We start from the raw sequence: 22231 nt of genomic DNA, 5'->3' as shown, positions 1-22231 counted from the left end.
GGGACCTGGGTTCGATTCTGGCCTCGAGTGGTTGTGTGTGTGGAGTTTGCACTTTCTCATCGTGCCTGCGTGGGTTTCTTCTGGGTGCTCCGGTTTCCTCCCACAGTCCAAAGGGGCATGGGTTCGGCCGATTCGCCAGAGTAAATGTGCAGAGTTACGGGATTGGCCTGGGTGGGATGCTCCTTCAAAGAGTCGGTGCAGACTCAATGGGCTGAATAGCCTCTTCTGCACTGTACGGATTCTATATTCTGTGATCCCTTCACATTTGACTGAAATCACTGATTTGCCATAATTGAAAATGACAATCTAAACAGCATTTTATTAAAATGTTTCTGATTCTCTGTCCCTCAGGAATTAAAAAGATACAGAGAAAGGTGAGTATCTAATCTAAACTCACACAGGGTTTTACACTGTGACCACAGTCTGTATCCAGCAGGGAGTGATTATATCAATCTCATTCACACAGCTACGGGTTGAAGATCAGAAAGTGGGACGTGTGGGGAGAGATGTGGATGGACACGAGAAAAATGAAATCAGAGAATCGGACAGAAATGATAATGGAGTTTCAAGAAAGGACATACACAGGGTATCGAGGCCCGTTACTCTACGCAATGTGGAAAGAAATGAAACAGATCATCTCTCCAGGTAAGAAACTCCACAGCTTTGTGTCCACTTTCTGTACAGTTTCATGGTCCCTTCACCCCCCTCCCCCCGCCCACACCCCCCCCCCCCCGCCCAACCCCCCCCCCACCCCCCCCCCCGCCCACCCCCTGCCACCGCCCCGCCCCGCCCCACCCTCCCACACATCTGAAGGTGCTGCCTGTTCCTGTGAACAGATCACTGGGGCAGCAACACCAGGGATGTTACTCAAGCGACCGTTCTTCATGTTGCTCCTCTGGTTAAGGGATTCAAGAATGAGATCAGAAGATCTTTTTAATTCACAATCAAACTCTCAGTCTATCCAGCTGGACTCACTGGACAGTGACCAGACTGCGAACATTTATTGTCACCTCACTGTTCACACTGGAGTCTGGGAATATATCTAACTGTACACTGTACCCAGTCTGTAATATCTGTTCACTGTACACACTGGAGTCTGGGAATATATCTAACTGTACACCGTACCCAGTCTGTAATATCTGTTCACTGTACACACTGGAGTCTGGGAATATATCTAACTGTACACTGTACCCAGTCTGTAATATCTGTTCACTGTACACACTGGAGTCTGGGAATATATCTAACTGTACACCGTACCCAGTCTGTAATATCTGTTCACTGTACACACTGGAGTCTGGGAATATATCTAACTGGACACCATACCCAGTCTGTAATATCTTTTCACTTTACACACTGAGGTATTTGGTGATGCAGATATTTTGGACTATGTTCCAAGTCCAGTTATACAGACACCTACTGGTAACCTGTGTCCATGCAGCTTCCTCTGGTTAACATATTTATTGTGATTTATTTTGTATTTTCCAGTTGCAGTCTCACTGTTGCTGGACCCAAACACAGCACATCGTAAACTCATCCTGTCTGAGGACCGGAGCAGTGTGACCATCAGTAAGCGGGAATCCTGGCTGGTTCCTGATAATCCGGAGAGATTTGATGTGTGTCACTGTGTCCTGGGGTCAAAGGGATTCACATCGGGGAAACATTACTGGGAGGTGGGGGTCGGGAACAAGACTGACTGGGCACTGGGTGTGGCCAGAGAGTCAGCCAATAGGAAGGGAAAGATAACACTGGGTTCTGAAGCTGGTTACTGGGCTGTGTGGCTGAGAAACGGGAATCGATATGAAGCCCTCTAAAGAACAGAAATCCCCCTGACCCTGACTGTGAATCCCAGGAACATCGGAGTTTTCCTGGACTATGAGTGGGGACAGGTGAGCTTTTACAATGCTGATGATATGTCCGTTCTCCACACTTTCACTGACACCTTCATTGAGAAACTCTTCCCTTATTTCTGGGCTGGGGCGTACAATGAGGGTAAAAATGCTGCCCCTCTGAAACTCCGTCACTTTGAATCGAGATTCCTAGCCCGATATGAAGGGGAATGGTGTTGATATTAAACTCCCATCAGGGGAGGGAGAGAATCAGGGGATGAAGGGGGATGGTTGAAACTAAAATGTCATGAAATGTGACCACAGCCCATCCTGTGCCACCATTGTCGTGATGGTGACGCGTGGGTTTGTCTGTGTCCTGCTCTCTCTGTGTCATTCAAATCAATAATTAAAACTCAGCTCAGTGATGGTGAATGTGAAACTATCGTTAATTGTGGTAAAAACCCATGTGGTTCACTAAGATTGTGGGTGAAAACCAACTCCTGCATTGAAAGAATCATCCTCTGCCTTTTCTGCCAACCCCAGCATGATGGCACCATTAAACACACAGAATCATCGAATCCTTACAGTGCGGGAGGAGGCCATTCACGCTAGAATGTAACCGCTGACAACTTTGATCGGATGTAATGTGACCAATGGGAACAAGATATAAGGGTCAGCTGACCCAGTAAAAGATGGAACCAATTACAGAATGATGTGATGGTCAGCTGACTCACTATAAATAAGGAACTATGTAGAATTGTGAAGAGCTTGGAGTGGCCCAGGGCATGGCCCCAAGTTTGGAGTAATTATGTTTCTTTATTAAACCCTTTCTTTGAGTAATAAGTTGGAGTAAGCTTTGTTGTATTTTCATTAGCTGCATTTTGAAGAGTTCCTTCTGAAGTAACATTCAGCCCATCAAGTTTGCACCAGCTCCCAGACAGAGCATCTTACCCAGGCCTTCTCCCCGCCATATCCCCGTAACCCCACACATTTACCATGGCTAATCCATCTAACCTACGCATCTTGGGACACTAAGGCGGCATGGCCAATCCACCTAACATGCACATCTCCCCCTCACTCCCCCTGTCAGCATTCCGCAGGGAAGAATCCCTCCTCGACACCCTGGTCCCATCCTCCCTCATACCCAACACCTCACCCACCACCCACAGCACCTTACTATGCAGCCATAGAAGGTGCAACACCTATCCTTTTACCTCATCCCTGCTCACTGTCCATGGTCCTAAACACTCTTTTCAGGTGAAGTAGTGCTTCAGGTGCACCTCCTTCAATCTGGTCTATTGCATTCGCCGCTCCCAATGCGGTCCACTCTGCATCGGAGAGACCAATCGCAGACTGGGTGACCACTTTGCTGAACACCTTCGGTCTGTTCTGTTGCTTGCCATTTCAACACACCGTCCTGCTCTCCTGTCCACATGCCTTTTACAATGTTCCAGTGAAGCCCAATGCAAACTGGAGGAACAGCCTCATCTTCCAATTGAGCATTTTACAGCCTTCCAGACTGAACATTGAGTGCAACAACTTTACAGCATGAACGCTCTCCTCCACCTTCACCCCATTTCTATTTCTTTTATTTCATTTCTTCTTTTCATGTTCTTAATCCATTTTTATTACTTTATATTTTTAAAATTTTTCCCCTCCTAAAATCTCACGTTCCACCTTGTTTCAACCCTGTCCCTCGTTCTACCCCACTCGGGCCATCTGCCACATCCCCACACTCTGCACCTTTGGTCTGCCATTTATACATTCTGATTTCTTAATGGACATTAGTAGCACTATTCCAAGCGTTTATCATCACCATTTACATTCCCTTTCTCTTTTATCTATGCCATACATTTCATTTACAGCCGCTTCCCCACCCTGAAGAGTACAAACCTCATCCTATTTTCTTTGTCTTAGCTCTGACGAAGGGACATCCAGATTTGGAACATTGGCTCTGTTCCCTCTCCACAGATGCTGTCAGACCTGCTAAGATTTTCCTGCATTTTCTGTTTTTGTTGCCCAAGATCTGGAATTCCATCACTTCGCCTCCCCGTCTCTCTGCTTTCCTCCTTTAAGACACTTCTTAAAATCTACCTCTTTGACCCAGCTTTAGGTTGTGTTGTACTATCTGTTTATTTCACTGTGTCATTCTTTGTTCAATAATGTCCCTGTGAAGTGCTTTGAGCATTTTCATTGTGTTAAAGATTCTGCATGAATACATAGAAACTAGAAGCAGGAGTAGACCATTCAGCCCTTTGAGACTGCTCTGTCATTCACTGGATCATGGCTGATCAACAAATTCAATGCCCTGATCTCCCCTTCCCCCCATATCCCTTGAACCCATCATCCCCAAGAGCTGTATCGAATTTCTTCTTGAAAGAAAAGTTGTTGTTATTATTCTGGGAGGGGACTTTGTTTCCAGGTGGAGGAGGGGATTTTGGGAGTCAGACAACGTTCCTTTTGGATGTGGATCAATTCTGAATTGTGCCTTGATTGTAGATGTTGTTTAATTATAATGTAGCGTTTTTCTGCTGTAATGGAAATGACACCTATCTTTATAAAACTAGACCAAGTGTTTGAAGACTGTGAGTGAATGGAACCACAATGATCAATACAAGGCAGCAGACTTTTCACAAGATTGTCAATTGGGATCCATGATTGACAGAATGGCAGGGCTGGAAGTGGGCGGGGCCAGGCAAGGGGCGGGGTCAGTGTTGGCAGGGCCACTGATTGGACAGGGTTCAATGGGCGGGGACACAGACTGGGCGGGGACACTGGACAGGGCTCAGTGGGCGGGGCCTTGTCACCAGGCTGCAACTGGACACAGAGAGGTGAAGGTGTGAGTTGGCACTGTAAGTGGCACTCACTGGGGCACAGGTTGGCTGGTCTCTGGTGTGGGTCAGAGTTTTGCTATTCGGGATGGGGAGGATTCAGGACCTCTGGCTCCTTGTGTTTCCTGTGCTGGGGATCAGAACCAAGTGGCTCAGACATTGGTGCAGGCAGAGAAGTGAAAAGGAGTCAAATAAAACATCGGAAAGTAAAGAGGATCTGAAAAATTAAACTGTGAAGAAATAAGAAACGAACGAGTGAAGTACACTTCATTCACATGAATACATACACAAATAATAATAAAAATATGATAAGTAACATATTAGAGATGGGGTAAGTGGGATTAGTTTGGGGCAGATGTTGCACTGTGGGGGAATGGGATGAGTTGATAACTGATATTGGGCAGTGGGATTAGTTTGGGATTGATATTGGGTTATAGGGAGTTATTGGGACAGTGGGATTAGTTTGGGGTTCATACAGGGAAATCTGAAGAGTTCAGGTCAGTATGTTCAGTTGGGATTGATTTTGATTTATTTTCACATGTATTGGGATACATTGAAAATTATTGTTTCTTGTACGCTATGCAGACAAAACAAACCATTCGAGAACATAGGGGAGAATGAAAGGACACGGTGCAGAATATAACATTACAGGTTGGTTGAAGAGATCTGCTAATGTGTGATAGGACCTTTCAAAAGTCTGATGGCAGCGGGGAAGAAGCTGTCCTTCAGTCGGTTGTTTTCAGACAAACGTGAACCTTTTTTTCAGACTTCTGTATCTTTTTCCCGATGGAGGAAGATGGAAGAGAGTATGTTCAGGGAGCGTGGCTGCTTTTCCGAGGCAGCGGGAAGTGCTGGCAGATTCAATGGATGGGAAGCTGGTTTGTGTGAATAGACGGGGCTACGTTCACAGCCTGTTTAGTTTCTTGCTGTCTTGGTCAGAGCAGGAGCAGTGGAAGAACCCACCAAGCTGTGATACAACCAGAAAGGATGCTTTCTATAGCACATCTATGAAAATTGGTGAGACCTGTAGTGGACATGCTGAATTTCCTTAGCTTCCTGAGAAAGTAGAGGCATTGTGGGTTTTTCCACTGTAGCATCAGTGTGGAGGGATCAGGACAGGTTGCTGGTGATCTGAATACCGAGAAACATGAAGCTCTCGACCATTTCTACTTCACCCCCATTGATGTAGACACGGGCATGTCCTCCACTCCGCTTCCTGAAGTCGATGACTATCTCCTTCATTTCACTGACATTGTGGGCGAGATTATCATCGTCTCACCATTCCAACAGATTCTCTGTCTCTTTCCTGTTCAGTAAGTGGTCTCACAACACCAGGTTAAAGTCCAACAGGTTTATTTGGTAGCACAAGCCACAAGCTTTCAGAGCACTGCTCCTTCATCAGGTGAGTGGGAGTTCTGTTCACAAACAGGGCATTTAAAGACACAAACTCAATTGACAAAATAATGGTTGGAATGCGAGTCTTTACAGGTAATCAAGTCTTAAAGGTACAGACAATGTGAGTGGAGAGAGGGTTAAGCACAGGTTAAAGAGATGTATATTATCTCCAGCCAGGACAGTTAGTGAGATTTTGCAAGCCCAGGCAAGTCGTGGGGGGTTTCAGATGGCGGTGTAGTCCGCTAACTTGAAAATGGAGTTGGAGGGGAATTTGGCCACACAGATACAGATATATTGGGAGAGTGTGAATCAATGGATTTAGTTGGGATTGGTACATGGCTCGGGGAGGGAGCAGAACAGAGAGGAATGATTTGGTGTTGATACCGGCTTTTGGGATTTGAGAGTGGGACAGTGGGAGTAGTTTAAAAACGATTCGTTGCTGAGATCCCTGGGGAATCTGATGGAACCATGTGGGGGTGAGGGCAGATTTACTCAGATTCCTGTATGTGTATTTTATAGCCAACAGTGAAGGGGTTAATGCTGAACCTGAACTCTCTTCAGATTTTCATCTTCAATCTGCGACCCCCAGATCCAAGAATTTGGCCGCTGTGTTTTGTATTGGGCGTTCAAAGACACATTTGCATGATGACCGTGCCCTTTCAGTGAATTTCATGCTAAACTGGGTGAAACGAAACTGAAAGTTCAGCGAATAACAGAAGCAGGAGCAGCAACGGAGATGGCCGTCAGTAAACACATCTTATCCCTGAGTGAGGATTTAACTTGCTCTATCTGTCAGTCTCTGTTTGTGGAGCCGGTGCGGCTGGACTGTGAGCACAACTTCTGTAAATCCTGAATCCAGAAGTGTTGAGGAAAGCAGCGTCAGGCTGTGTCCTGCCCGGAATGTCAGCAGCTTCTCCCCCGGAGAAGTTTCACCAGTAACAGGGTACTGGCCAATCTCTGTGAGAAAACCAGCCAACTGGAGCTGAAACTGGAGGAGGAACATGGGGAGAAGCTGGATGGAGACACAGAGAGGGAGCAGTCTCTCTGTGAGAAACACGGGGAGAAGCTGATCCTGTTCTGTGAGAATGATGAGATTCTGATCTGTGCCAGTTGTCTGGACTCTCCCCCACATTTAGCCCACAGATTCCTAACTCTACCAATGGCTGTTGAAAGGTACAAGGTAAGGGGGCAGTGAGTTATCCGTCTCCATGTTCATGGTGTTTATTGGGCTGTAACCCGGGACTGTAATACGTTAATAGACAAATGTTGCTCTGCCCGATTGCTCGCTTTCAGCTCAATGCTGACATCTGACAGTGGGAAATGTGAGTGTTAATGTTAATAGTGTGTGAAAGGTTTTACAGCCTCTATTTACACTGACATTATATGAATGCAGTCCCAGGTTTCAGCTTTCTTCATTCGGGCTGTGTTGTGTTGATATTATTTCTGGAGTTGGGGAACGCACTGAAACTGATTCTGTACCTGGAGAATTCAGCACATGATTTCCTGTCTCTAAACCCCGCCCCCGGACTTCAGCCATTGGTCGATGCACATGTCAATCCTCATCAGCATTGTCTTCCCCACCAATTGGGAAATGAACAGAGAGCCTTCAACAAGTGATTGGCTCATTTTATTTTACTGTCAGTCATTTCCCAACATCGGTGATATTTTTATACAAATAAGTTTCCCAAGAAAAAACAATAAAAGCTGTTTTCTTTTCATGTCCCTGTGATTTTCTTTCTCCTGGGTCGCCTCGTATTAGATTCCTGGAGATTAGTCTTCAATTCAGGGAGACAATAGCACACAGTGGGAGGGTGGGTAACTCGAGCTGTTGTGTAATACGGCGTTAAATAAGTTTCCTCCATTGCTGACTGTTTCATATTAATTGTACATTTAACCCAAGAAGCCTGACAGAAGGTCCAACCCTTCATCACTATTGAAGGCCATAAAGATGTCAGCCATTTGGCCCATCGATTCTGCTCTACCATTCAATTAGATCACACACTTGTCTGATATGTTCCTCTTTCACGACCATTGAACTATCTAGCTCACAAAATACTCTACTTTTTTCTTTGGATTTCTGTTCGATAGTGACAATACCAAGGCCACGTATGTTGTTTTTCTCCTGGGTCATGATTTAACCTGTGCCCACACAAAGATTCATTGAGCCATAGAGGTTTACAGCATGGAAACAGGCCCTACGGCCCAACTTGTCCATGCTGCCCCTTTTTTTAACCCCTAAGCTAGTTCCAATTGCCCACGTTTGGCACATATCCCTCGACAGCCATCGTACCCATGTAACTGTCTGAACGCTTTTTAAAAGACAGAATTCTACCTGCCTCTACTACTACCTCTGGCACCTTGTTCCAGACACTCGCCGCCCTCTATGTGAAAACATTGCCCTTCTGGACACTTTTGTATCTCTCCCCTCTCACCTTAAACCTATGCCTTCGAGTTTTACACTCCCCTACCTTTGGGAAAAGATACTGACTATCTAGTTGATCTATGCTCCTCATTATTTTATAGATCTCTATAAGATCAGCCCTAAGCCTGCCAAGCTCCAGAGAAAAAAGCCCCACCCTATCCAACCTCTCCTTATAACTCAAACTATCAGGTCCTGGTAGCATCCGAGTAATTCTTTTCTGTACTCTTTCTAGTTTAATAATATCCTTTCTATAATAAGGTGACCAAAACTGTACATTCCAAGTGTGGCTTTACCAATGTCTTGTACAACTTCAACAAGATGTCCCAATTCCTGAATTCAATGTTCTGACCAATGAAACCAAGCATGCCTTCTTCACCACCCTGTCCACCTGTGACTTTCAAGGAGCTATGAACTTGTGCCCCTAGATCGCTTTCTTCTATAACTCTCCCCAACACCCTACCATTAACTGAGTAAGTCCTGCCCTGGTTCGATCGACCAAAATGCATCACCTCTCATTTATCTAAATTAAACTCCACCTGCCATTCGTCAGCCCAATTGATCAAGATCCCATTGCAATCCTAGATAACCTTCTTCACTGTCCACTACGCCACCAATCTTGGTGTCATCTGCAACCTTACTAACCATGCCTACGAAACTCTTATCACTCTTTCATTGTATAAATGGTTCAGACTCTGAGAATATTGGAGGGTAGTTTTCCATTTTCTTAGGTTACAACCTTCACTTTTAGACTGTTATTCCAGCCAGAAAAGCAGTTGTTGAAGTATATTAATATCGTATAGTGTAATATTAACACATTTTTTATTTACAGTGTTGTGGGAGGAATTTTATGCTGGCCTGATCTCTCCCCAATGTTGAATTTTATTTAGCTGTTTATAGCCCACCCAGATGAGCGAGTCCCGCAGAGATATTAGGCTCCGGATGGTCTTAAGAAGCCAAGGGTTGGATATCAACCTCCCAGAAGGGTGTCCAATATCCCGCCGGTGTGAATGTCCTGTGTTCCCTCCTGCCCCACCTCACCTACGGTGTCCAAACCTTCCCCACTCAAATATCCTGCACTTCCTTCCATCCGGTGTCCACTTTTGACACGTGTGGGACTCCTGGCAGCCCGAGCAGTGCCCACTGCTCTCTTCTGATGTTGGTGGAACTGTCAGAGATCCCAGCAGCACACGAAGGTGGGATCTCCTTTCACGAAGGGGCAGCGGTTTAACCCTCACCTTGGTAATACCCTCCCACGGTGTAATACCGCACGGTGGCACAGTGGTTAGCACTGCTGCCTCACATTGCGTCAGGGACCCGGGTTCAATTCCCGGCTTGGTTCACTGTCTGTGCGGAGCCTGCACATTCTCCCCGTGTCTGCGTGGGTCTCCTCCGGTGCTCCGGTTTCCTCCCACAGTCCGAAATACGTGCTGGTTGGATGCATTGGCCAAGCTTAATTCTCACTCAGTGTAGTTAAACAGCGCCGGAGTGTGGCGACGAGGGATTTTCACAGTAATTTCATTGCAGTGTTAATGGAAGCCTACTTGTGACACTAATAAATAAATTTAAACTTAATGGGGTGATTTCCCCCCCAAAAAGTGTCGAATTCACGTTAAAAACTGAAGTAAATCCCACTGTTTTTTTTCAGCAGGATTTTCAAAATGAATCTCCCACAGTCTGTGCACTGCAGAGAGCCAGAGTGTGATTCACCTGAAAAATCCGGGGAAGGGGCCTATTCCCGCTGGAGAGACTGGCAGCATAGCGCTGAGTGGGCCACTGTGCATGCGCTGATCTGTCAGCACCAAGGTCAATGCATCCATAGTAGCCACACACTGTCGGCCTCCCGATCGCTGGCCAGTTTGATCGCTAGCCAGCCCCACGACCCTGCAAGGCTGCCCATCCGATCTCCCCCGCCACCCCCCCAGACCCGATCATTGGCCCCTCGAACATGTCCGGGTCAGCCTTGAACATCCCCCCACCACCCCCAGCCCATCTCAAACTTGCCACCCCCACCAACCCAACCATCCCTTCCACTCGCAGCCCCGATTTCTCCCCCCACCCCCACAGCCCCGATCGCTGGCATCCCTCCCTCTGTCACCGCCGAGTGCAGAGTGGCACTGGGATAGCCCACCCCACTGATCGCCCCCCATTAGGTCCCGCTGCCTTGGCACTGCCCGATGCCTGGTGGACAATGTCAGGTGCCCCCTGGGCATTGGCACTTTGCTCCTTGGGCAGTGCCAGGGGGCCAGGCTGATACTGCCAAGCTGGCAATGCGCAGGGGTCACCACCCCTTAACTCTGACCTTCTCGGGGGCCTCGATGGCCTCACTTCACTCCAGCGCGGTTGGGCCGCCAGCTCCCCGCAAGTGGAGAGCTATTGTAAACCCTGCTGGAGTGAAACACTCCTGGCAGGGAGGGAGAGAGGCGAGCAGGCTCCGAGACTTCAGTCCCGAGCCCGCTGATTAAATGTAAAATATGTTTAATTGACAATCAGAATATATTATGCAGCTCCGCACCGATTTCTGGCACGAAGCTGACAGAGAGGGTCTGGCGCCCAATTGGGAGCCCGCTAAACGGCCTCAGCTTAAGCCTCTCGGCCTGCTGCGCTGCTTGAGGGACCATTGTCCCCAATATCTCTGCAGACCAGCCATTTACTAAAGCTGGTCGCGTTGCAACTGACTTTTCCTCAGACAGTGAAAGAAGCCTCTGTGTAAAATTCAGCCCGGACAGGTCTACGCATCCTCCAACCCAACTGCCTCAGTTTTAGTCTGTGCCTATTTAAAGGCACAGGAAATCCCCATTTAAAACCCAAGACCAGCACCACAATCAAACACAATTACTATACACTTAACAATGTCTAAACTATCAAATCCATTCATATATTCTATACACCATGAAGCTGTTGTTGGTTTGAAGCTGTACCTGGTCTGATTCAATACCTTTCACTCTGCCGGTTATAAAGTGCTCGTGCCACATGTTAACACCTCTCCCTGAACACCTCTCCTCACAGTTTGTGATATAACAGCAGACATTACAATGGATCACACTGAGATCTGATTCCATTTTTAGGACCAGCTGAAATTATCCTTGGATTCCATGGAGAAGGAAAAGAAAACTCAAAGTGAATTCAAACAGCAGCAGCAGAGGGAGATTTCAGAACTGGAGGTGAGTATGACTCCAGCTCCCTTTCAACACTGCAACCCTTTAACAACCCGCTGTTTAAACAATCTCTCTCACTGTCATAGCAACTCACTGGATCCCTGGAGCAAGACATCTCCACACAATTTGCCAAAATCCATCAATATCTTGAAGAAAAAGAAAAACATTTAATTGAAGAGCTGAGGAAACAAAAGGAAGAAGATCTGCAACCAATGGAGGAGAATCTGAGAAGAATTGAAGAGGAACTGACTTCACTTGAGGGAAAGATAGCGAACCTTTGTGTTGACATCGAGCAGCAAGACAGCGTCTCCTTTCTCAAGGTGACCCTTTATAATCCAATCCCCAAACTGTTAGTGGGGTGATTGTAAACTGCATTTTATGATAGGGTCAAACCCCATGACAACAATGCACAGTGTGCAGTATAACTGAGGACACACAGGGATCAGTCAGGATTGAGTTCAGGATGTCAGCGAGGTGGTCCCATACTCTCAGCACCTCCACTGACTGGAGTGTAACTGGAAGCAGAGTGAATGGGCAAAGAAAAGGATTGGGAGAGAAGAGATGGTTGCACTGGAATCAGAGACAGAAACAGTCTTGTCAGGAATGTTTAAGATGACAATCAGAATTCATTCAAACCAGATAGGTGGAGGGTGGCCTGGGCTGAGAGGAAACCAGATCCATTGGAGACAAACCAGAGAATAGAAGGTCATCTGGAGAGGCTTCCAGACTTCGAAAATTGGAAATACCTTTTGGGAGCTAATGGAGAATCTGTTTCCTCTCCTGCTCAATTTTCTTATGATATCAATAGGTACACACACATGCAGGCACACGCAGGTACAAACAGGTACACATGCACACATATACATACGGCATACATGGTATATATACACAGAGATTCAGGTCTACACACATGCAGGTAACATCTACATGTAATTACACACATGCAGGGTACACAAACATATGCAGGTACGCACAAACTGTACACACAAGTACAGATGCGCACACACACACACACACAGACACACACACACAAACACACACAGACACATACACACAGTGAGCTGAGAAGATGCTATCAACCTGAATTGAACCAAAGTTAGATCACACTTGGAATAATGTACAGAGTTCAGGTCTCCCCATTTTAATAAAGCTTAGAGACAATTAAGAAGATTCAATAAAATGCTAAAAAGAATTTTATCAGAACCAAAAGTTAATATCTCACAGGAAAGACCCAATGTGTTTTTATGAAGCTCTTTGGGCTATCAGCAGAATTGTATTCAAACACAATCTATAACCTCATGGTCCAGCATGTCCCCACTCTACCATTATCCACAATTTTACCATTACCATCAAACCAGGGGATCCACCCTGCTTCAATAAAGAATGCAGGAAGCTCACAGACTGGTATGGGAGAAGTGGGTTCGAGTTCGTGGATTACTGGCACCAGAACTGAAGAAAGAGGGACCTGTATCATTGGGATGGTCTACACCTGAACCGTGCTGGGACCACTGTCCTAGCGAGCCTCATATCAAGGGAAGTAGAGAGAGTTTTAAGTTAAATAGTGGGGACAAGGGATCAGATCAGGGAAGGTATGGTCACTGAAAGAGAAGCAACCAGGCAAAAGAGAAAAGTATTCTCACATGAAATGAAAAACAGACCATGACAGAAGGGATAGAGAGTCCAAATTGAACAGTAAATCACCAATGAGATAGAGGTTACAAAAATAATGAGAGGATAAAAATAAAAACTCTGTATCTGACTGCACAAAACATTGAAAACAAAACAGATGAACTGAGAGCGTACTTAGAAATAAATAAATACCATTTGATAGGCATTACAAAGACATGGCTGCAGAAGGCAAGGATTGTGACCTGAATATTGAAGGATTTCAGATATTTAGAAAGGTCAAGAAGCAAGGAAAAGGTGGCGAAGTGTGTCTGTAAGTTAATGATGTATTAGCGCAATTGATAGATATGACCTAGGTTATGGAAACCAGGATGCGGAAACGGTTTGGGTGGAGATGAGAAATAGTAAAGGCAAGAGGTCACTTGTGGGAGTCGTGTCCAGGCCTCCTGACAGGAACAACATGGTAGGGTGGTGTATAAAGGGAGAACTAATCGGATCTTGTCAGAAAGACATATTGACAATCAGTTTAATTTACAAAGAGGACATAAGGAGACTACAAAAAAGATATAGAAAGGTTAAGTGAGTGGGCAAAGGTCTGACAAATAGAGTATAATACAGGAAAATGTGAAATTATCCATTTTGGCAGCAAGAATAAAAAAGAAGCTTCTCATCTAAATGGTGAGAGATTGCAGAGCTCTGAGATACAGAAGGATTTGGGTATCTTAGTGCATGAAACGTGGAAGGCTAATAGGCAGGTACTGCCAGTATTTAGAAAAGCGAATAGAATGTTATCATTTCGTGTGATGAAATTGAATACAAAAGTAATGCTTCAGTTGTACAGGGCATTGGTTAGACCACATCTAGAGTATTGTGTACAGTATGAGTCAACTTATTTATGGAGGAATATAAATACATTGGAAGCAGTGCAGGGACGATTTATTGAACTAATATTGTCTTTTAAGGACCTAGATTTGTATCTGTTGAAGTTTAGAAGAAGAAGAGGCAACTTGATTGAAACATATTCAAGAGGCGGCGAGATATAGCACTTGGGGCGAATGGGATCAAAGGTTATGGGGAAAGGCAGGGTTAGGCTATTGAGTTGGATGATCTGCCATGATGGTAATGAATGGCGGAGCAGGCTCAAAGGGCCAAATAGCCTCTTCCTGCTCCTATCTTCTATGTTTCTATATACGCTGGAATTCTACCGTCCCGCCTGCCATGGAATTGGAGTGGGCGAGGGGGCGGAGAAAGGGAATGTCTGTTGACCTCGGGCAACATTTTCCAGTCTGGATTTGAGCGAAGCCGAAAATTCCCACTCAGAGGGTGCGATCTTACCGGCCGTTCACACGACACTCCCACTGCAGCGAAGTCGGAGAATTTGGCGTCCAGCCAAATCTCCATTCACTGGAGCGGGATGGGAAAATCCCACCAGCGTGAATGTCCGTAACATTCCAGCTATAAGAACCTGAGGAGTCTTGACAGGGTGGAGGTGGAGAGGATGTTTCCTCTCGTCAGACAATCTGGAACTAGGGGTCACTGTTTAAAAATAAGATCATCCATTTAAAATGGAGATCAAAGTTAAAGGGTCGTGAGTCTTTGTAAGTCACTTCCTCAAAAGGCAAAGGAGGTAGACTCTGATGTTTTTGAGGCAGACATGGGTAGATTCTGGGTAAGCAAGGGGGTGATAGGTTGTCGGTGAGTCGACGGGATGTTTAAAGTTACGATTTGATCAGTCACAATCTTATTAAATGGCGGGGCAGGCTCAAGGGGCTGAATGGCCATTTAAGATATGTTTGTTGCCAGGACAGCACCAGACATACCTAAAAATGAGGTGTCAGTCTGGTGAAGCTACAACACAAGACTACATGAATGTTCAATAGCAGAGGCAGCATGTGACAAGAGCCAAGTGATCCCAAAACCAACGGATGGGATTTGAGTTCTGCAGTCCTGCCACATCCAATCGTGAATCAATGAAACAACTCACTGGAGGAGGAGGCTCCACAAATATCCCCGTCCGGAATGATGAAGGAGCATCAGTGTAAAAACCAAAGCTGAACCAATCATCATTGGCGAGAAGGGCTGAGTGGATGATCCACCTCGGCCTCCTCCTGAGGGTCCCAGCCTCACACCTTCAGCCAGTTCAATTCACTCACCATGACATCAAGACCCGGCTGAAGGTGCTGGCTACTGCAAAGGCCCTGACAATATTCTGGCAATGGTACTGAAGACTTGTGCTCCAGAATCAACGCCAACCAAGCTGTTCCAGTAGGACTGCAGCACTGGAATCTCCCCAGCAATGTGGAAAAATGCCCAGGTATGAATTTCTTGACAAAAGTCAGAGGAAATCCAATGCGACTAATTACCCCCCCCATTAGCAGTGTGAGAGAAAATGTCGACAATGCTATCAAGTGGCGTTTACACAGGAATAACCTGCTCACTGACGCTCAGATTGGGTTCCAGCTATCCCTGTATCGAGGGGATGTTGAGGTTAAGAATAACATCGCTGTCACCAAGTCAGGGTGACACGAACAGAGAGAAACTGTGAATTTTATGGGAAAATAGAGATCAGAAAAAATGAGGAACTGATCGTTTGAACCTTCATAGTCCTCAGCAGCAGAGGAAAACTGTCAATTTGATTTGATTTATTATTGTCACATGTATTAGTATATAGTGAAAAGTATCGTTCCTTGTGCGCTATACAAAGCATACCGTTCATAGAGAAGGAAAGGAGAGGAGAATGTAGTGTTACAACAATAGCTAGGGTGTAGAGAAAGATCAACTTAATATGAGGTAGGTCCATTCAAACGTCTGACAGCAGCAAGGAAGAAACTGTTCTCGAGTCGGTTGGTACATGACCTCAGACTTTTGTATCTTTTTCCTGATGGAAGAAGTTGGAAGAGAGAATGTCCGGGTTGCTTGGGGTCCTTGATTATGCTGGGTGCTTTGCCGAGGCAGCGGGAAGTATAGACAGAGTCAATGGAGGGGAGGCTGGTTTGCGTGTATTCATGAGGTGGGGTGACTGACATGGGATCACATCACTGGAGTCCATTAGATCCCTTCACATTTGACTGAAATCACTGATTCTACATAATTGAACATTACAATCTAAACAGCAGCGTGTATATTTATTAAATGTTTCTGATTTTCTGTCCCACAGGAACTGAAAAGATTGAGAGAAAGGTGAGTATCTAATCTAAACTCACACAGGGTTTTACACTGTGATCACAGTCTGTATCCAGCAGAGAGTGATTAAATCAATCCCATTCACACAGCTACCTGGATAAAGGGGAGGATGGGGAAGATGATGAGGGGAGTGAAGATGTAGAGATACTGGAGTTTCCAACAGAGAAATACGCAGGCTTCCGAGACCCATTTCTCTACCCAGTGTGGAAGGCAATGAAACGGATAACCTCTCCAGGTAAGAAACTCCCCAGCTTGGTGTCCACTCTCTGTACAGTCTCTGACTCTCGCCCTCCCTCTCCCGAAGGTGCTGCCTGTTATTGGGTACAGATCACCAGTGCAGCAGCATCGGGGACCTCACTTTGGATACAAAGGTTGATGTGGTTTGATGGACAAGTTGTTTCCAATTTGAACAATTGACAGCAATCTCCTCCCAGTCATTTATGTCAATGCCACCGGGTTTCAAGGGGAATGTCAGAGTTGTGTTTTGTGTAGTGATTGCTTTCCTAACCTTCTCTGGAATGCTGGTCATTTGCGAGTTGAGAAAACAGGCACTGGCAGAGGAAGACTCATTTCAGATATTCAGACACTGTCCAGTCCATCACAGTTGAATCTGTTGGAGTTTTTCCTGAATATTTGTGGCGGTGACTTCAAGATAGGCTGGAGTGTTTGTTGGATGTTCCTGCCATTGAATCTGGGGAATATTGTGGAAGGAATTTCCCGAGCTGTTTTGTGTATCATGATGCACAGTCCAGGTCTCACTGCCGTGCAGGAGAGTTGTGACAACAGCCACTCTGTGGACTAGGACTTCTGTTGACTTGTGGAGGTCTTTGTTATGATGTGGAGATGGACTGGGGTGGGCACAGTAAGAAGTCTCACAGTTAAAGACCAACTGTCTTGGCTTGAGACAATTCACACCTCTTTAACCTATGATTATCCCTCTCTCCACACACTGTTCTTACCTGTAAAGACTCACATTCCAACCACTCTTCACATTCTAATCTGTAAATATCTTGCAATTGTGCCTTTGCACAAATCGATGCCATGTTTGTGAACTAACCTCCGCTCACCTGACGAAGGAGCAGCGCTCCGAAAACTCGTGATTCCAAAGAAACCTGTTGGACTTTAACCTGGTGTTGTGAGACTTCTTACCGAGGTCTTTGTTGTTACACATTCCCTCCTCTAGTTTGTAGGAAGCTGAGCTGGGCAACTGAGCCAGTGTTGGATCTCCTCACCAATATTGAAAAAGATGGCTGCCAATGTATCACAGAGTCTCTCCTTCAATATATATGGCAGGTGAAATATTTGATTGGCAGGTCTGGGTTGCTATTTAAGTTTTTGGTAACTCTCAAGTTTTTTGCATGGAGAATTGAAGAGCTCAAGGGGGATAATTTGCAAGTCTGGTGCAGAGAGGGCACCGACACTGCAGTCTTCCGTAAACCGTAGATCATGTACGTCTATGGTGGTCAGTTTAGTTTTGGCACAGAGGCAACTGAGGTTAAAAAGTCTTCCATCAAGATGCTATTTAATATTCATACCAGAGGGCAGAGGATCTTTGATGAGGTGAATAACTCCTGACAGGTAGATTGTGAATAGTCTGGGAGGTTGTTACACTGTTTGACACTGGAGCAGGTTTAGAAAGTGTTTGTCTCAGATCTCCCACTCCTGACAGTTACAATAATATCATCAACGGCAGGATTGTGATGAACATCCAAATGTCTGGGGAACAATCCATCGATCCTCGTGATTTACTGAGTCAAATGATTTGGTCAGTTTGATTAGGCCAATCAAAAGTTCCTGGTCTTGTTCTCAACCTTTTCCTTGGATTTGTCTGAGAAGCACAGACTATGCTAGAGGTTCCTTTCGAAGGAGAACCACACTGTCTCCGGGAGCATTTCCTCAGCCACAGGAAGTAGGTGATTCAGGAGAACTTGTGTCCGGGTTTGTCCAACTCCCCAGGGCCTCAGTGAGCCCCAGTTACATGGATCCAGCACACAGAAGCACATTAGCTGCCTGGAACCTCTGGTCCTCATCCAGGCCTCTGTCTCCCAATGTCTCTCTCTCTCTCGCTCTCTCATGGTCTCTCTCTATCTGTGTCTCCTGGTGAATTCTCTCATTTTCTCTCTCTCCTAGTGATCTCTCTCTCTCTCTCTCTCTCTGTGTCTCCTGGTTGTCTCTCTTTCCCTTTCTTTCTCTCTGTCTCCTGGTGGTCTCTCTCTCTCTCTCTGTGTCTCCTGGTGGTCAGTCTCTCTCCCTATCTCTCCAGGTTGTCTCTCTCTCTCTCTCTCTATTACTCTCCTGATGGTCTCTCTCTTTCTCTCTCCAGATGGTCTCTCTCTCTCTCTCTGTTCCAGTGGTCTCTCTCTATCTCTCTTTCTCTCTCTTTCTCTCCAGGTGGTCTCTCTCTCTCTCTCCCAGTGGTCTCTCCAGGTGGTCTCTCTCTATCTCTCTCGCTCTCTATTACTCTCCTGTTGGTCTCTCTCTCGCTCTCTCTCTGCGTCTCCTGGTGGTCAGTCTGTCTCCCTATCTCTCCAGGTTGTGTCTCTCTCTCCCTCTCTCTCTCTCGGTGGTCTCTCTATCTCTCTCTTTCCAGATGGTCTCTTTCTATCTCTCTCCAGATGGTCTCTCTCTATCTCTCTCGCTCTCTCTTACTCTCCTGGTGGTCTCTCTCTCTCTCTCTCTCTCTCTCTGTATCTCCTGGTGGTCAGTCTCTCTCTCTATCTCTCCAGGTTGTCTTTCTCTCTCTCTCTCTCTCCGTCTATTACTCTCCTGGTGGTCTCTCTCTCTTTCCTGGTGGTCTCTCTCTCTCTCTCTCCTGGTGGTCTCTCTCTCTTCCTCCAAATGATCTCTCTCTCTCTCTCTCTGTCTCTGTCTCTGGGTGGTATCTTTATCCCAGTGCTGTCCTTCAAGTCTTTTAGGAGGTTTATTCTTCTCCTCTCGTTCATTCCTTTCCTCTCTTTGCCTGGTTACATCCATGGTGTAGGAGTTCTTTGCCCCCCCCCCCCCCCCCCCCATGGGCACCCATGCAGCAAGGTCACTGGGGGGGGTGGGGCGGGGGGAGCGGGGACGGTAGGTGCCACACAAAGTGCAGTCCAAAGAGCCCACAATGCCAGAAGAAATTCCCTTTTCCCAGGCCCATGCTGGGTCCTGTGACTGTGGTTTTCACCAGTCAAGCACGTTTCCAATGACTCCTCAACAGAAAAGAAAACCCCAAAGGAAGAGCACAGAGCATGTGCAGCTGGTCATGTGACCGCTCTGCATATGCGCGGAACTCCTCAGGCCTGCTGGGAAATAGACATCTCAACTGAGCCCCAAACCCAGGTAAAGTCACATTTCATTCCAATGGACAAATACCTCGATAGTTTCCACAGCCTAACTTATCTCCTTTCTTGAAGACCTCATTCTTGAACCGAGGGAATTTCTATATCCTGCAAATTGGATGAGGGGCATGGAGTTCTGATGTGAGGCAAACTCTGCTGGCTTTGACACTCTCAGCTGGAATACCTTCTGGGCCGCGGGATTTGTTGTTTCCCATCAGTTTGATAGTTTGTTGCAGCTTTCCCGTCGATGGTGACTCACCCATGGATTCGGCCACAGGATCTGGGGGACAGCCTGCAGCCGCTGACACCTGTCGCTGTGGATTCAGGAATGGGGGATGTCTTTTCCAGCATCGATGGGTGGCTTTGTCACCCTTCAGAAGAGGAACTCCATCCTGTCAGTGAAGGGGACTTTGTCCATTTGACCTGGGTCCATCGGTTGTATCGAAAAAGCTTTGCACGTCAGGAAGGTCAGCATTTCATTGGATCCCTTGGACTTTCTCTTCCCACTCCACCTTTCTCTTCCGTGTTTGTCCTTGGCTGTCCGTCTGTAACTGTTGGAAACGCTGCCTCTTGGATTGTTCTGTCAGGCAATGAGCACTGAGCCTTTTCCTTCCAGGAGGTCACGTATTTCAGCATCATTTTCATTGAACCAATGCTGGTGACCATGAGGCTCGGCGATGGTTCGGAACACACGCATCCCACGCAGCTGACTTCATTTGATCCCACAGTTCTGAAATTCCGTTGCACTTGGGGAAACCTAGCCGGTTGGCTGTGAGCTATGCTTGGATTTCCTCTCTTTGGTCTGGCAGCTTTAGGGGTGAGACAATGATCTTCTTCTTGGAGTTCAGGGTCTTGTGATGTCTTGGTGCTGGGTGGACACTCAGCATCAGTCGATGATCTGTCTGGCAGGCATCAGTCCCCCACATGGATTGAGTGACACAGACATCACTTCGGTCTTTGACTGGAACAACGACGTAATCCAGGAAGAGATAGTGCTTTGATCTTTGATACTTTCATGTGGTCTGTATTTGTCTTATTGACGGAAGTGGGTGTTTGTTTATAAGGAGTCGGTGGTAGCCATGATGTGGAGATGCCGGCGCTGGACTGAGATGGGCACAGTAAGAAGTCTCACAACACCAAGTTAAATTTCAACAGATTTATTTGGTATCACGAGCTTTCGGAGCACTGCTCCTTCCTCAGTGACTCACCTGATGAAGGGGCATTGCTCTGAAAACTCGTGATACCAAATAAATCTTTTGGACTTTAACCTGGTGTTGTGAGACTTCTTCCTGTTTCTAAGGATGCCATGCTGAGTGAACTTTGTTGGCAGGAGGGCACCGAGATGCCAGGAGGAAAGGGTGGACTTCTCGCTATTTTTCCCACTGGATTCTCTCCAGAAATTGGAGTCATGGCCAACACTGGCAATTAAGTTGCCCCGGGAGAATGGTTATTTTCTTTCTCTGGGCTGGCAGGTCAGAATAGAACTTTTTCTGAACATCTGCACTGGGGCCTTTGTGCCGATGACCCTGGTAGATTGGTTATGGTTGAGCTCTGGATGGAATTTCATGGATACAATTGAGGAATTTTGGTTGAGTATCCCACATCCAATTCCCAGTGGCAGAACCAGCTCCATTGATATTCGAGTCACTGTCAGCCTGCCCTCTCCAGCAGAAGGTATATTCCCAGTTTGTTCCTTCAGGTGTCTCTCCCCAGGGAGGTGGGTCTCACCGAGGGCACCGAGGTCAATTTCAAGACTTGACAGCTCATTGCACCTCTTCTTTCTGGTCAGTCGTGCTTGAGATTGTCTTCCAGTGTTGCAACGTCCCGAGTTGGAGCAGCTAACGTTTTCTTTCTGTGACAGTGAAGATGGGGTCCAGCAGGGTTTACTTCCCCAACAAGGAGGAAGTGGGACAGGCCATTTTGAGGGCACCCTTTCTGACCCCCCCTCACCATCTGAGGCAAGCAGAGGCTATCTTCTGGAGTGCTCAGTAACCGCTGCTGCTGTCCAAAGGCAGCTCAGTCCCAATACAGGTGTCCAGTGACCTTCATGCGCGTGTATCTTGTCTTCTTGACTCGGGGGGACTCCTGGGTTCACTGCCCCGACCCCATTAATTTGCCAATTCCCCTTCCCCACAGGACTTGACAAATGGACCCTGGTAGAAAGCGACTCTGCCTTTGATGCACACGGGGAGGTCTTGTGTCACCGTCACAAGATCTTCACGGGTTGGCGGTCAGAATTTGGTGATGTGTCAAACCACAATGACTGGGACCATCTTCAGCCCCCTCCCAGCCATGGCAGTCCCAGAGCTGCAGAGTCTTCCTTTGTTCTGGCATCGTGGGCTCTTTGGACTGCACTTTGTGTGGCACCTCCCCCCCTCCCCCCCAACTGACCTTGCTGCCATGGGTGCCCATGGGGGTGGTGGGGGCAAAGAACTCCTGATGACGTTGCTGAAGGCAGAGTCGCAGCACACAGCAT

General features: G+C 46.7%; 1 protein-coding gene and 1 pseudogene across 2 annotated transcripts in view; both read left to right on the top strand.

The window, feature by feature from the left end:
- Nucleotides 1-527: 527 nt before the first annotated feature.
- LOC144497704 (zinc-binding protein A33-like) lies at nt 528-6750 on the top strand (annotated as a pseudogene). Its single transcript, XR_013498564.1, has 3 exons — nt 528-645; nt 1486-1989; nt 6572-6750. The product of XR_013498564.1 is annotated as a zinc-binding protein A33-like (transcript).
- A 38-nt stretch (nt 6751-6788) lies between these two features.
- Nucleotides 6789-22231, top strand: part of LOC144497703 (uncharacterized) — a 38552-nt gene continuing 23109 nt past the window's right edge. The window contains 8 exon segments of the mRNA XM_078219147.1: nt 6789-7232; nt 11540-11635; nt 11716-11949; nt 16413-16435; nt 16528-16673; nt 19635-19756; nt 20033-20222; nt 21892-21978. Coding sequence (XP_078075273.1) covers nt 6789-7232; nt 11540-11635; nt 11716-11949; nt 16413-16435; nt 16528-16673; nt 19635-19756; nt 20033-20222; nt 21892-21978 — 1342 coding nt within the window.

The sequence above is a fragment of the Mustelus asterias genome, chromosome 8 (genome assembly GCF_964213995.1).
Source record: "Mustelus asterias chromosome 8, sMusAst1.hap1.1, whole genome shotgun sequence".
In the NCBI taxonomy this organism is placed as follows: Eukaryota; Metazoa; Chordata; class Chondrichthyes; order Carcharhiniformes; family Triakidae; genus Mustelus; species Mustelus asterias.
The sequence above is the reverse complement of the archived record's forward strand: the minus strand, read 5'-3'. Positions and strand labels throughout refer to the sequence as shown.